General features: G+C 38.1%; 1 protein-coding gene across 1 annotated transcript; it reads right to left on the minus strand.

The window, feature by feature from the left end:
* Window positions 1-1,454: 1,454 nt before the first annotated feature.
* On the minus strand, window positions 1,455-12,899 carry LOC133527398 (probable peptidoglycan muropeptide transporter SLC46). Its single transcript, XM_061864391.1, has 7 exons — window positions 12,639-12,899; window positions 12,285-12,545; window positions 10,604-10,778; window positions 5,096-5,273; window positions 4,348-4,723; window positions 3,484-3,724; window positions 1,455-1,789 (listed from the first exon to the last, which is right to left on the minus strand). Exons 1-7 carry the CDS (start codon window positions 12,784-12,786, stop codon window positions 1,729-1,731), a joined length of 1,440 nt encoding a protein of 479 aa, XP_061720375.1. The 5' UTR covers window positions 12,787-12,899; the 3' UTR covers window positions 1,455-1,728.
* Window positions 12,900-14,035: the final 1,136 nt, after the last annotated feature.

Below are 14,035 nucleotides of genomic sequence, written 5' to 3' on the forward strand. Positions count from 1 at the left end.
CTAGAAAAAAAAAAAAAAAGGGTCAGATGCAGAAGGCGGTAGTCTTGGACACGGCACGAATAGTCCAGCGGTTCCTCTCTCTGCGGCCCTGACCACCGGCAGCGTGAGCCCTGCCTCGCTGTTGGCGGCACTTTAGGTTAGGTTTTTTATAATAAGTTTACATGTATTTTGTTTAATTTTTATTTTACTTTAAATTTATTTAAATGATTACAAAGAAATACAGTCATGATATAAAATAATTATTAGAATTAGTAATAAGTAATAAAAACTATAAGTAAACTAAAATATGAAAAAATTTAATCTAAAATGAAACTAAAATAAATCCGTTTTTAGTTTTAACTTTTATATCCATATTATAAACAAACATATTATAAAAATAAAAACTATGGGTACTAGGCAACGATATACAAACGCATATAGATAAATATATACGAGTTCTTATACAAGGTGCCCCCGAGGAAACGGATAAAAATTAACCACGCATTCCTGAGGTCATAAGAAGATTTTTCACCACATTCAAAAACCGATGAGAAAGTTGTATTTTATCTACGTGTGGGGCAAAATAATCTGATGCATATTTTGAGTTGCTTCCTCATGTTGTTGGCTGGAAGAATTGACTTTCAAATGATGATTTTGAATGATAAATGTTTAATAACGTAATAAAATCCATATGGGATTTGATTTTGTTTCATATTTTACAGTTAGAATTTATTTTCCTCGCGTTGGTGTGGTAAACATTTTTGTGTTTCACTCGGTGGCAAAGTTTATTTAATCCTCGTGCCTTGAAACTTTCTCAACCGTGAAGATTCCACTTTTTGAACCACTCACCACGCTTGTGGTTCAATTTTGGAATCTTTCGCTTGTTCGGTTATCAATATTAGCACGAGCGGTACACAACAATTTTGTCCCCTTGTAAAACAAATAAGGACTTATTTATGGACCATCCTATATTATTATAACGCTAAAGAAAAATGGTCAGACTTTGGGTCAAGAGGGATCAGTGTTTTTCATCTTTTTCGTGACGCAACCCCCATGACATGAATAAAATATCCATAACGGATCTTAAAAAAAAAAATGTTTTGTGACCATTCCCTCCGCTGTTTGTAATCTATATTTTTTCGTTTTCTTTTTTTACTAAAGCCAAACCCTTAAAGAGGCCTACAGTTTGAAACACAGATTTTCAGTTTAGTTAACAATTTGTTCTAGATAGTTATAATAAACACTGGTTTTGCAAAACAAAAATGTTTCGTTGCTGTTGAAAAAAAATGCTACTTTTTAAGGACATGCCTATCGCGTAACGTAACCATCCAATTTACCCGAATTCAGGAAGTATCTAAATATCACCAGTATCACCACCCATTAGGTTTATAAACCAGTATATTTATCAAAAGCAAATCAAGACTGTAATTGAGTATACAGTTAGTAAATACTGTAAATAGTAATCAAAACACGAATTTATATAGAGCTGTCTTTTTTATTCGTTATGTATATATGTGTATGAGTTTTCAATGGGCAAATTTACCCTCCAGGAAATTGGACAGTTTCAGTTTCAATAAATATATATGTATCCGTATAAAAGACTAGCTAGGCGCGGCTCTGTTAATCGATCTGTAATTTTATTACAGTTACCAATAAAGTACACAATGCCAAATCCATCCAGGGTTTCCTTCCGAAGCTACTCGAGAGATGTCAAAATTTTGTCGTCATAATTTATGTGAATTGTATCTTTTACAGCGAAACTTGTAATGGTTGATATGGTGTTGAATCCGATTCATAATACAGGACGAACCTAAAAAAATACAACACACATTAATTTAGTTAAAAGTTCGTAAATTACAAACGTAAAAGAAGCACTAAAAACTAAATTAAAATATATACTCTTTGTCATTTTCACATATGTAGATGCCTTAAAAATAATTTTTAAGAAAAAAAAACGACTTCAATGAGGGAGACCGGTGAAAGAACGATTATTGTTGAATTGTAGATTTCATACAATGTAATTAAAAAGACAGCGTCCTACGCCTAATTATGTAGAAAAGGAGGTAACATGTTTTTTTTTTTGCCACTGCACCCACCTTGACACATTTCAGATTTGCCCTATGGTTGACTGGTAAGATACCCGCAATAGGGTATTCGACTGTATTTAAGATAAATTATTTCACACCATGCATGAAATAAAGCACCAGATAATTATTTAAAAAACTAAATAGGATAGAAATATAAAAATGTGCCTTGAAAACCTAACTGCTTGGCAAAGAGAACAAATTGCCAAACGTGAACTACGCATCATTGAAGAGTTCCGTTGTGTTCATCATTAGCAGTTCCACTTCATCAAATGTCACTTCTACAAATGTAAATACTTGATTTGTTAATGAAAATACTAAGATCACTACATATATATGCCTTTAACATTTGAGGAGTTCCCTCGATTCCTCATGGACCCCATCGTCAGAACTCAAACTTGACAAAAATTTATTTTGAAAATTTCATTTACTTAACAAACACAACGAAGAGGAGAAATCGCCAAACGTGTAGTATGCGTCGTTGAAGAGTTCCATTCTGATCATCATCAGCAGTTCCACTTCATCAAATGTCACTTTTTTAAATGTAAATGCTTGATTTGTTACAGAAAATACAAAAATCACTATATGTATGCCTTTCACATTTGAAGAGTTCCCTCGATTCCTCATGGATCCCATCATCAGAACTGAGTTTTGACAAAAACGGGGCCAATCTGTATATATATTATATAAATTCAAACAAAAAAATAATTTTCAAAATCGGTTCAAAAATGACGGAGTTATGGAGTAACATAAAAAAAAAAACTAACCTACATGATACGTCTACATGAGAAATGGTTGCGGTTACAAGGTCTATTTATAATATGTCGTTACGCCGAGCTCTTTCTAGTAACATTAATATCTGATAAACTATATCAAAAACTCGGCCATTGGTGAGACGGACGGGACTCGCGCTCCAAGGATTCTGTAGGTACTAATCACACATTAGGTATTTTTCCTTAAGATTGACCCAAGCTTGTCCTTTCTTTTCTCATACTTTTTCCAGTAATCCAATGCACTTATTTATTTTATTTGATTCCCGGTAATTTTGGAGAAAACAGGAGGAATGTTAAATTTTTTATCAAATTTCTTAAATATTTTCAAAATTACCTACCACAAAATTATTCAAAAAATACATTTAAAATCTTTACAACAAGCCCTCTCATGTAATTTTATTTGCAAAGCTTTTTTTATTTTCTAATTTACCCTGCAAAAACGGCCGCAAAGTTTAAAATTCCTTTATTTACACGTGTGCGTATTTGGTCACAGAGTTACATGTGTACCAAATTTCAACTCAGTAGTTTCGGAGATAATTGCCTGTGAGAGACACACGATGATCCTATAAGGGTTCCGTTACTTCCCTTTGAAGTATGGAACCCTTAAAGTTACAAATAAATAAATTTATCAATAGTTTCCAACTCACCCTAGCATAACAACGCATACTGCATTAATGCAGGCGCTCAATAGATAAAAGGCGCCCGGAAAATCGTGTATTGTAAAATTATAGAGTGTATTATATATCAACGGCGCTATGATCGGACACACCGACTCCATGGTGCAGAGAAGCGCGAACACCTTCGCTATGTCTTCCAACGGCACCATTTTTGACAAGAAAGATCGTATCAGCGGAGCCGATATGACTCTGATGAAAGACACTGATGTAACTGAAAACATAAAAGACTGATGAAAATAAAGGTCTAATTTAAGTTGACACGTCGAATCTGTGGCACATCAACTTAATGAAGTCCAGGGTGCTTAACCAAGATGCCAATCGTTAACGCTCCGTAGCGTAACGTAGTCATGGTTCTCTATCACTCTTCCAAGTCTTCCATATTAGTGCGACAGGGACAATTGCGTTTCGTTCGCTACGAAGCGTAAACGATTGGCGTCTTGGCTACGGGCACTATAGACCTAGACCGCGGCCCTGTAAGTTTTTTTTTTATGTAGGCCTGGCACCGACTGAAGGCCCTTGTAATTTTCATACTAGAAGCACGGTAAAAGCTGTGTATTTGTAGATGGTGCTTTCAATGATGGATAAATTTCAATGTTGGTAATCCGACAATTAATAATTCAGAGAGCCAAAATAGCAATTGCTTTCCCCGTTAAGCTCATGATCCTTGTACACGGAGTATGACCTTTCATTTGTCGAGTCACTTGCACAGATTATCACACACACAAGTAGCCCACTCAATCTGTGTGACGATGTTTATGAGTGTGATTTTATTGTGTTTAGAGCAACAACAAAGGTATATACTAACTTAGTCATTTAAACTATTAATATACTTACGATACATGTGCCATGTAGTCACTGCAAACGTCTTTAATAAGCAATCAGCCACAGCAGAAATAAACGACACGATTGCCAAAGGTACGTCACCCAAGCCAAGAACGCGTTGAAACATGTATATTCCCAAAATTGATCCCAAGAAGGCTATTAAAGTATTTGCCGCAGTAAATAGAGTATATTGCTTCATCGCCCAATGTAGCTTCTCTCTTGTATACAAGTAATCAAGGCTTGATGCCCCGTAGAGTATAAAAATTGTTAAAGTATTTGCTAATGTGAGGAGGAAAATCTTAGCTCTTCCATGGTTTGGTCGGCGTTTAAAGCATTCGGTCACCATTTCTTTGACTAGAAGAAAATCTAGGACAGAGCATAGTCCTCCCTGAAATCAAATCATTATTTTCAATAGAACAAAGTAACAACTACTTACCTATTTATTAGTTACTTATTTAAATAAATAAAAAACGATTTTTTATTGCCAATGGGTCTACATATGGTCTCCATCAAGGCGCAAATTAAAGATAATGTAATCCTTACGAGAACATGGTTTTGAGTTTAATTTTAAATTAGCAATAGGCGGGTCCACACAGACTAGAGCGAGCATGCGAGCGTAGCGCACGAGGCAATTTCCTCGCGCACAAAACGGCCAGTGTAGACGCGCCTCGGCCAAGGCGGCGCGCGTTTTGTGTGGACCCGCTCATTGGAAAGAAAGTAAACAATATTGTAATAAAAAATACAAATTATTTCCAAATACCTGTATTACCCCTGTTAAAGACTCAATTAAGCAGACATTAGTAAAAGCATACGCGGCCACATACAGAGCCGTTACGATAAGCAGTAAGTACACATTTCCCACGTAGAAGAGGAGATACGAACTGAGTACAGAGCCTACGATGCTCCCGGCTGATATCGCCGCCTCAACCACTGTCATTCTGAAAGGAAAATAAAGGTGAGACTAAGGAAATGTTAAACCCACCATCGTTACCTCCCATCACCAACATCGTCAAGCTATATATCGTCCACTGCTGGGCACAGGCCTCCTCTCACCATAATATATCAACTATTAGTCCTCACGCTAGATTCATTATTGGGATTGTGGAACTATTTTTTTGTGTGTATAGGTATGCGCAGGTTTCTTCGCGATGTTTTCCTTCACCGAAAACCACACCTTCCTTCCTTCCACTTCCTTTTCCTCCAAACAAGAAGTGGGGAGTAGGTCATACTTCAGAGAAGAAAAATGATGAAGGTTAAGCTCAAGCGACTGAGTTCCAAACTGGATGTCCTGTCATTGTCAAAGCCATTCTATTGAGGCGCAAAATATTGACCTTTAGTCTATTAGGTACTATTCGCTTAGCACATTTGCACACAAGCTTCTATGCAGCTGACTGTACCACAGCTTGTTTATCTTATCTTTTGCTTGGGTTTTTTTCTCTTTACAGTGTTTCAACAGCAATTTAATACTTAACAGAATCACCCGCATGAATCAAACAAACGCAGCTATGCCAACGTACCTACCACCATTCAACGATAATAATTTAAGAGCCCATCAACGTGCTCACTAGCGCCACTGCTAAATAATTGTGATTATTTAACGATATATATTTAAAAAAAGCGCTGGTGGCCTAGCGGTAAGAGCGTGCGACTTGCAATCCGGAGGTCGCGGGTTCAAACCCCGGCTTGTACCAATGAGTTTTTCGGAACTTATGTACGAAATATCATTTGATATTTACCAGTCGCTTTTCGGTGAAGGAAAACATCGTGAGGAAACCGGACTAATCCCAACAAGGCCTAGTTTACCCTCTGGGTTGGAAGGGCAGATGGCAGTCGCTTTCGTAAAAACTAGTGCCTACGCCAAATCTTGGGATTAGTTGTCAAGCGGACCCCAGGCTCCCATGAGCCGTGGCAAAATGCCGGGAGGGACAACGCGAGGAAGAAGATTTAAAAAAAAGGGGACCACTACGTACTGTATTTTGTATTTAAGTACCTTTTGAATACATCAAACTAGTTTCTATGTTGCTGGATTCGTCGATCTATGAACTCAAAACAAAAACGGCCGTTTAAACTTTGGACGCCTAGATTGACGAATCCAGCAACGTAAAAACGTTTAAACAATCACAATTATTTTCCAGTGGCGCTAGTGAGCACGTTGATGGGCTCTTAATATAGGGAGCGTGCATGAACTATAGGAGGCAGCACAGGAGCCGTCAGATTTTTGGCGCGAGGCGTAAATGTCATGTTTATTGTTCCAATGTAGCCCGCGAGATGGCAGAACCTACTACGCACAACAAAACACGTGACGTGTAAATTTACATGTTTATTGTTCCGATTCAGGCCACAAGATGGCAGACCCTCCAACGCGCACGATCCCTATACGTCCACTCCTGTAGGGCTAAGATGGTTGGCTCTTTATCGTTTGTCACCATGCCTATCACGTTTTAACAAGCATGAAAGTGCGAAAGTGGCGCATGACAAAAGGTGATAAAAATGCGACCATGCTACCGCTGTTGGGCACAGGCGTCCCACACCACCGTAATTATATACCACACATAACGCTTATCTCGTCGTAACTATAATGAATTGGGGCCTAAAAGAGAATCGTGCCAAACATGATTTTGAAGTTGCTTGAAAACCTAAAAATCAACAAACAATTTGTTTATCGCACAATTAATAGATACAATAGTATTATAGTACTCAGAGCTTCGATGACCGCAAGAGGTCTGGAAGACCACGCACCGTTCGGACCCCAGCTCTAATAAAGACATTGAAGGCGAGAATTGCAAGACACCCCGTCCGGAAGCAAAAGTTGTTGGCAATACAGATGTTTGTGAAGAGAATCTCCCTAAAAAAAGTTATTAATAAAGACCTTGGATTACACGCTTACCGCAGACAAAAAGGTCATTTGCTTAATGGACGATCAAAGACTGTGAAGGCTAGAGAGAAGTCGCGTGCTATTGAAGCGGTACGCACAAAATGGCCACCGAAAAATACTATTTACAGATGAAAAATTTTTACCATTGAAGAATGTTGTAACCGCCAGAATGACAGAGTGTACTTATGCAAAAAACAGTCAAGAGGCGATTGCGGCTGTTCCGAGAGTGCAACGAGGCCATCATCCCTCTTATGTGATGATTTGGCTGGGTGTGTCATACTCAGGACTAACACAGGTTCATTTTTGTGAAAAAGGTGTGAAAACTGGGGCCAAAGTTTACCAGGAAACCGTTCTCGAACCAATAGTGAAGCCCTTAAGCTACACCCTATTTCAAAACCAGCCATGGGTCTTTCAATAAGACTCAGCTCCTGCACATAAGGCAAAAACAACTCGAGCCTGGTTTCGAAGGAACAGAATTGACTTTATTGCCCACGAAGACTGGCCGTCCTCCAGCCCCGACCTTAACCCCCTGGATTATGCCATATGGCAGGTTATTGTGGAGAAAGCTTGTGCTAAACCCCACACAAATCTTGACTCCCTCAAGCGGGCCATAGTTAAGACAGTGACGGAATTAGACATGACAATCGTGCGTGCCGCTATTGATGACTGGCCTCGTCGTTTGAGGGCCTGTGTGAAGGCCAGAGGTTTTGAATGATATTGTCATATGTAATCCTGATTTTGTGTACTTCATTTTAATATATAGTTTATTCAACTTTTCGTTCGTATATTTTATGTAGATAAAGATTATTGCAGTATCAGAATTTAGTAACCAACTAGGTAAATAATAATAATTCAGCTTATATACGTCTCACTGCTGGGCACAAGCCTCCTCTCATGCACGAGAGGGCTTGTGCTATAGTCCCCACGCTATGCGATTAGGGACATCAGTGACATCACATACACCTTTGAATTTCTTCGCAGATCTATGCAGGTTTCCTCACGATGTTTTTCTACACCGAAAAACTGGTGGTAAATATGAAATGATATTTCGTACATAAGTTCCGAAAAACCGATTGGTGAGTGGTCGGAGGATTTGAACCCGCGACCTCCGGATTGAAAGTCGGACGTCATATAAACTCGGCCACCACCGCTCTCCACGATGACTTAGACAAGACATCCAGCTAGAGTTAAAAAAACGCTCATCTATACCTATATATGTAGTTAGAGTTAGACCAAGATAATTCTGCAGCGAATTTGATAGCATAGACTGTGGAAGTGTTATTTAAACGTCGTTAATTTTTTTCTTCTTCTTCTTTCACCCCTATTGTTTTCTATCTTTGTCAATTTTATAACTCCGGACCTTCGCTGCTCGTACCATCTCTACGCCGACGACCTGCAACTCTATGACCGGTGTAACATTGCTGACCTTACTGCCACCATTGATAAGTTAAATTTGGATCTCGCACACATCCAACATTGGTCTCAGAAGTTCGGTCTATTCGTTAACCCCTCCAAGTGTCAGGCCATTGTCATAGGCGGCGCCCGACAGCTCCTTAAACTCGAATTTATACCTCCTGTATACTTTAATGGCACGCCTATTCCCTACAGCCAAAGTGTAAAAGACTTGGGTGTCTATCTCGATAGTACCCTGAGCTGGTGGACACAGATAGCTGAAATAAGCCGCAAAGTTACTGATTCTCTTCATGCTGCTCTCAACAGACTTAAACACTTATTACCTATTAAAACCAAAATATTATTAGTACAAACTTTAATCCTACCAATAATCGACTATGGTGATGTGTGTTATCCGGACTTAAATGAGGAGCTCTTGGACAAATTAGATCGTTTAATGAATAATTGTATACGTTTTGTTTTCTGTCTCCGCAAATACGATCATGTCTCCTCATTCCGCTCAAAACTTGACTGGTTTCCCATTCGTATTCGGCGCAACATTCGCATGCTCTGCACCCTCTTTTCTGTTCTTAACGACCCTCAGTCCCCCGAATATCTAAAATCTTTCTTCCACTACTATGGTGTCTCTCGTGTCCGTCAGCTTCGCTCTTCTGGCAATCTATCTCTCTCTCCGAACTGGTTACATGTCCGCTTCTTTCTCTATTCAGGCAGCTCGCCTTTGGAATAGTCTCCCTGTCAAAATTAGACAGTGTCCGAACAGGTTTGCTTTTAAAAAATCCTTAAGTGAGCACTTTGCTGGCAGTACTGGAAAATCTTAATGTTTCTGCTTTGTAAGTTCATCTGATTTAATATATATATATATATAATTATGTATTTGTATCAATATTATTTATATATATGTATGTTTGTGTATTTCTTATGAATGTATTGTGTTCGTACATGTATCAATTGCCTAGAACTTATCTGCTTTGCCTAAAAGTTGACTTGTAGAGAATGCCTTACGGCATTAAGTTCGCCTATTGTACAGTGTGTTTTCTTATGTGCAATAAAGATTAAATAAAATAAAATAAATAACTTCATTGACATTAGACGTTTATGATAACACTTCCACGCTCTGTCCTATCAAATTCGCTGCAGAGTTATCTTGGTCTGTCTAGCTTTAGGCCACGATGAGGCTCTCAACTATGAAATAAAAGTACTTCAAAAACCAAAGCTGATGAAGAAAGATTAGGTACGTATCGACACAATCAACAATCCAAGTTCCCACACGTATTAAAACACAAAAACTATAGGTCAGTTAAACTGAAACGGTTGGTAACAAGTTATTACAGTCATCTACGTATTCATATTTAAGTAAGTAAAAATGTAATATAACTAATATATAAACTAGTGTTAGTCCCAAAACTCAGCTACCTTCGAGTAGGAAATACCGAGCAACATGTTTACCAACCGCCTGAGAGTGATAGACCTAAGACGGTAAGATGTTAATCTTCTTTCTCATAGCTATTTGTGCACAGGTATTGCATTTAATTACAACTTGCATACACTGCTTTTAGAATGAAGATAAACATACAGACTACTGGCAAATGATCCCAAAACCAATGTTACATATACGGTAGTCCACTGCGGCGCACACATACGCCGCACACACTAATAAATGCGAATAAAAAAAACTGTCTATTTGGTACCTTTTCACGATTGAACTACGAAACCAATTTTGATGAAATTTGGCATGTGGATTGTGGAAACCGTCACCTATGGATGGAGATAAACTTCTTTAGGGGTACTTTTTTCAGACACCACCTGGGGGATGGAAGGGAAATGGTCAGTAATCATACGGGGCGATCACCGGCACTTAGAATAAGCCAGATATCTATATTAAAAAACGTAAGTGGAAAGTATGGCGCTATTAGTGTGCGCGGCGTGGGCCTCAGTGGATTTTAACCGTTATAAAACACAGTCTTTACTGATCTTGTTTACCTAAGTGATCTCTTATCTGTTGTAGTAATGTCACTGATATAACAATATGCTCCAGTAATCAACACAGTGAATCCTCCTGTGAAGGAAAATGGAAGCACCACCAATATGAACCACCACGGGCCATAGTCATCCAACATACTGTACACCACTGTCAACATTGATGTCACCGTTAAGCCTAGAAATAATTTTAGTTGGGATAATATTAACAGAAGAATTCACTGAATTCGTAAGCGCTTAGCAGAAGATTATTCGCCGATGAACAAAAATAAACCTTAATTGTGTAACATTAGAGTTGCAATCCCAGTAACGGCGCATAAGGCGGAAGCAAATAAAACGTACCGCCTCGCAAAGAAATTGCCGCGTGAAGCAGCTTGGTCTGTGGGGACGTGCCTTGCTTGTGGCCGCGCAAGCGTTGGCGCCAGACAGACGTATCTATGCGGTACCACACCATGCTATATACGACTATTGACTATACACGTGCACAGTGGCGTAGCTAAGGGGGGGGCGGCGGGGGCATATTTTTTAGAATATCACATAGAATTATGCAATACTGAGACAAATTATGTTACATTATATTGTAAGTAATTCAGGATTAAATAAGCTTTCAACCCATATATATGAATAATAAGGGATCTGTAACTATAACTTTTTCATCAGTAAAAATCTTTGTGACACAATTTATGACCTAACTGAGTATGTGTTACTATCACACATACCACAAGGATTTAGGCAACCCAGGAATACCAGATATTTTCCACAGCAGGTGTGCTTCAATAAATCAAGTATAGCCTGTGTTCAGCCCTCGGACTTCAGTTTTCTACATGTCATATTTAACTAAAATTTGTTAGTAGGTATTAACTAGTAGATGTGTGCAAGCCACACAGAATATTATACAATTCACCCTCCAAATACTATAATAAACCCCAGAATAAATTAATTAGCCCACATTTACAATTCATATACCTCGTTTTTTAGCATCAGAAAAATAGTTAGCAATCTTTTTAAGCAAAACAAACTAAATTCAATAAGTAGTAACTATTATTTATGAATGTAAAAGAATGTAAATGAGCATTCTGCTGTGACTTACTTTTCAAAAGCCTTTTTCAATATAAGCACATGTCAAAATCGCTAACTTTCTTTCTAATGCTAAAATAATTAATTACAGATACAGTTTACAATTTATTAGGAGATCCAGATTCCAAACTACAAAAAAAACACCACACGGTTAATAACTTGATTATAAGGCCCACTAATTCTTGAACACTACTCCAAGGCTCTACCAATATTTATGCCTTGTTTTATATTACTTCTCATTTCACATAAAAGGGGCAAGTGGCATATCAACTACATAATAAAATGTATGTGGTCTTAATGAATCTTTCCTGTTTGCCACTGTCATATTAATGTAACATTAAACTTTGAAACACACTTGGCAATAGTTATACTTCAATATTAACCTGCAAATAGGCACATGGATAATTTCATCCAGTAGTTTGTACCATATTTGTGCAAATATAGCTTAGTGTTGCTAGTATATTATAAAACCTCATGTTATTCTTCTAGAGTTGCAAGCGTCCATAAGCTATGGAGACTGCTTACCATCAGGCAGACCATATGCTTGTTTGCCACCGATGTAGTATATAAAAAGCAGCTATATTTGAGGAAACTGGATGCTACTTACCAAACAATGGCCAGACGACTAAGGGTTTCCGGCCATGAGTGTCAGACCATACACCTAGAAATAAGGAAAGGACAGCAGGCACTAGTGCCTCTATGACTGTCCTCACCATTGAAATAAATGTTGCATATTTCTGAACTTCCTCCTCAAGCTTGCGACTCTCGTTTGTTTTGTCTGGCAGTAAAAATCCTTTACATTCATCTTTACTATAATTAAGAGTATGTACGCAAGTACGATACAATAGAATGTTATTAATAGCAGTTCCTATAAAAAGAAAAATAATGTTATTAATAAAGCGCACATTCATTTCTTTATTTAGTTTCAACGAGATGGCTTTTAAATAAAAACCGGTTATACCTGAAAGAGCTATGCCCATTAATGTTAAAAATAAAGGCACTTCCATCGTAATCTTAAATGGTCTACCAGGTAGCTCACTAATGGCATTTGTAGTTCCACTAGTCTCGAACTCATTATCACTAATTGTTTCATTATTATTTACAGACATTGTTTTTAAAGCGACAAGAAATGTATGTAATAACTATGTTCATTTATGTAGTATCATCTAACTCTATATACTAATACTACTCTTTGATCTAACTGATCTAACTAATCATCACGGTGATTATTTTATTTGTTTCATAAGTCAAGTTGACAGTTGACACATTACAGAAACAGAGGGCCTACCGCGTCAATTGCGGGATTTTTCTCTGTCACTCTAATTACGTCTTAGTGAGAGTAAAAGAGAAAAATCCCCGCAATTGGCGATATTCGGTTTTTGCGGTAGGCCCCCTGAAACGTCAGTAAACAAAACGAACATAGATAATTTTTTTTTTCTCTTTATTTAAGAGCTTGTCACCGAGGTGAACATGTCGCTCCATAGAAAAACAACAATACAATATTCTTATACAATTAACTAATTCTATTAATAATGGCCTTTCGTACAAGGAACATAGATATAATCTGGATATAATATTCCAAAAGGGCCCTACACACTCGTACGAGGAGCGAGGCACGAAGCCGCGAACGCGAGTGTGAAGGGCCGATTTCGCAGATTAACGTAGTGATTATATGCTCTTTGCGCAGATTGTTTACGCCTTCGCGCCTTATTCCCCGTTTTTTGTCGGTATTTGGCCCGCGTCAAAGGAGACGCGAAGCGCGAACTTGCAAGACTCCACACTCGCGATCGCTTCGCGCCGCGATTCGCTCACGAGTCGTTAATCTGTAAAGCCCCCTCCAGACTATGCGCGTGAATCGCGGCGCGACTTCGCGGAGCGAACATACCGCGACGTTGACCTAGACTCCACATTCGCACAACTACACGGCGATTTCGCAGTTTGGTTCGCGGCAAGATGGCGCCGAAACGTCAGCTGATCGGATTTATTCTTTGTTCTTTATTTCATTGTAGTCATGTTCATAATACAGTAAGGTGTTACAAGCATAGACGGTAGGTACATGACACCCTGTAAGGGCACACAATATTATTTCCTTAAGACTAATATACATTAACTTAACTTATATTTATTTTATATTAGGTAAGTATCAAGTAAGTATACTGGGAATATTGCGAGCTAAATAGGGTTGTTTCCATCTACAAATCTTAGGGCAGAATTGTATCCCAATAAATTCTTTTGGATTATAAGAACATGTTAAACTACTTTTAGGGGGCCTGTAATGACCATATTTTTGTAAATATTGAATTTAAAATATCTTTTGGCACACGTCACGTGACCAAACTCGAAACGTTATTGAAGATT

Source organism: Cydia pomonella, chromosome 18 (genome assembly GCF_033807575.1).
Source record: "Cydia pomonella isolate Wapato2018A chromosome 18, ilCydPomo1, whole genome shotgun sequence".
Classification (NCBI taxonomy): Eukaryota; Metazoa; Arthropoda; class Insecta; order Lepidoptera; family Tortricidae; genus Cydia; species Cydia pomonella.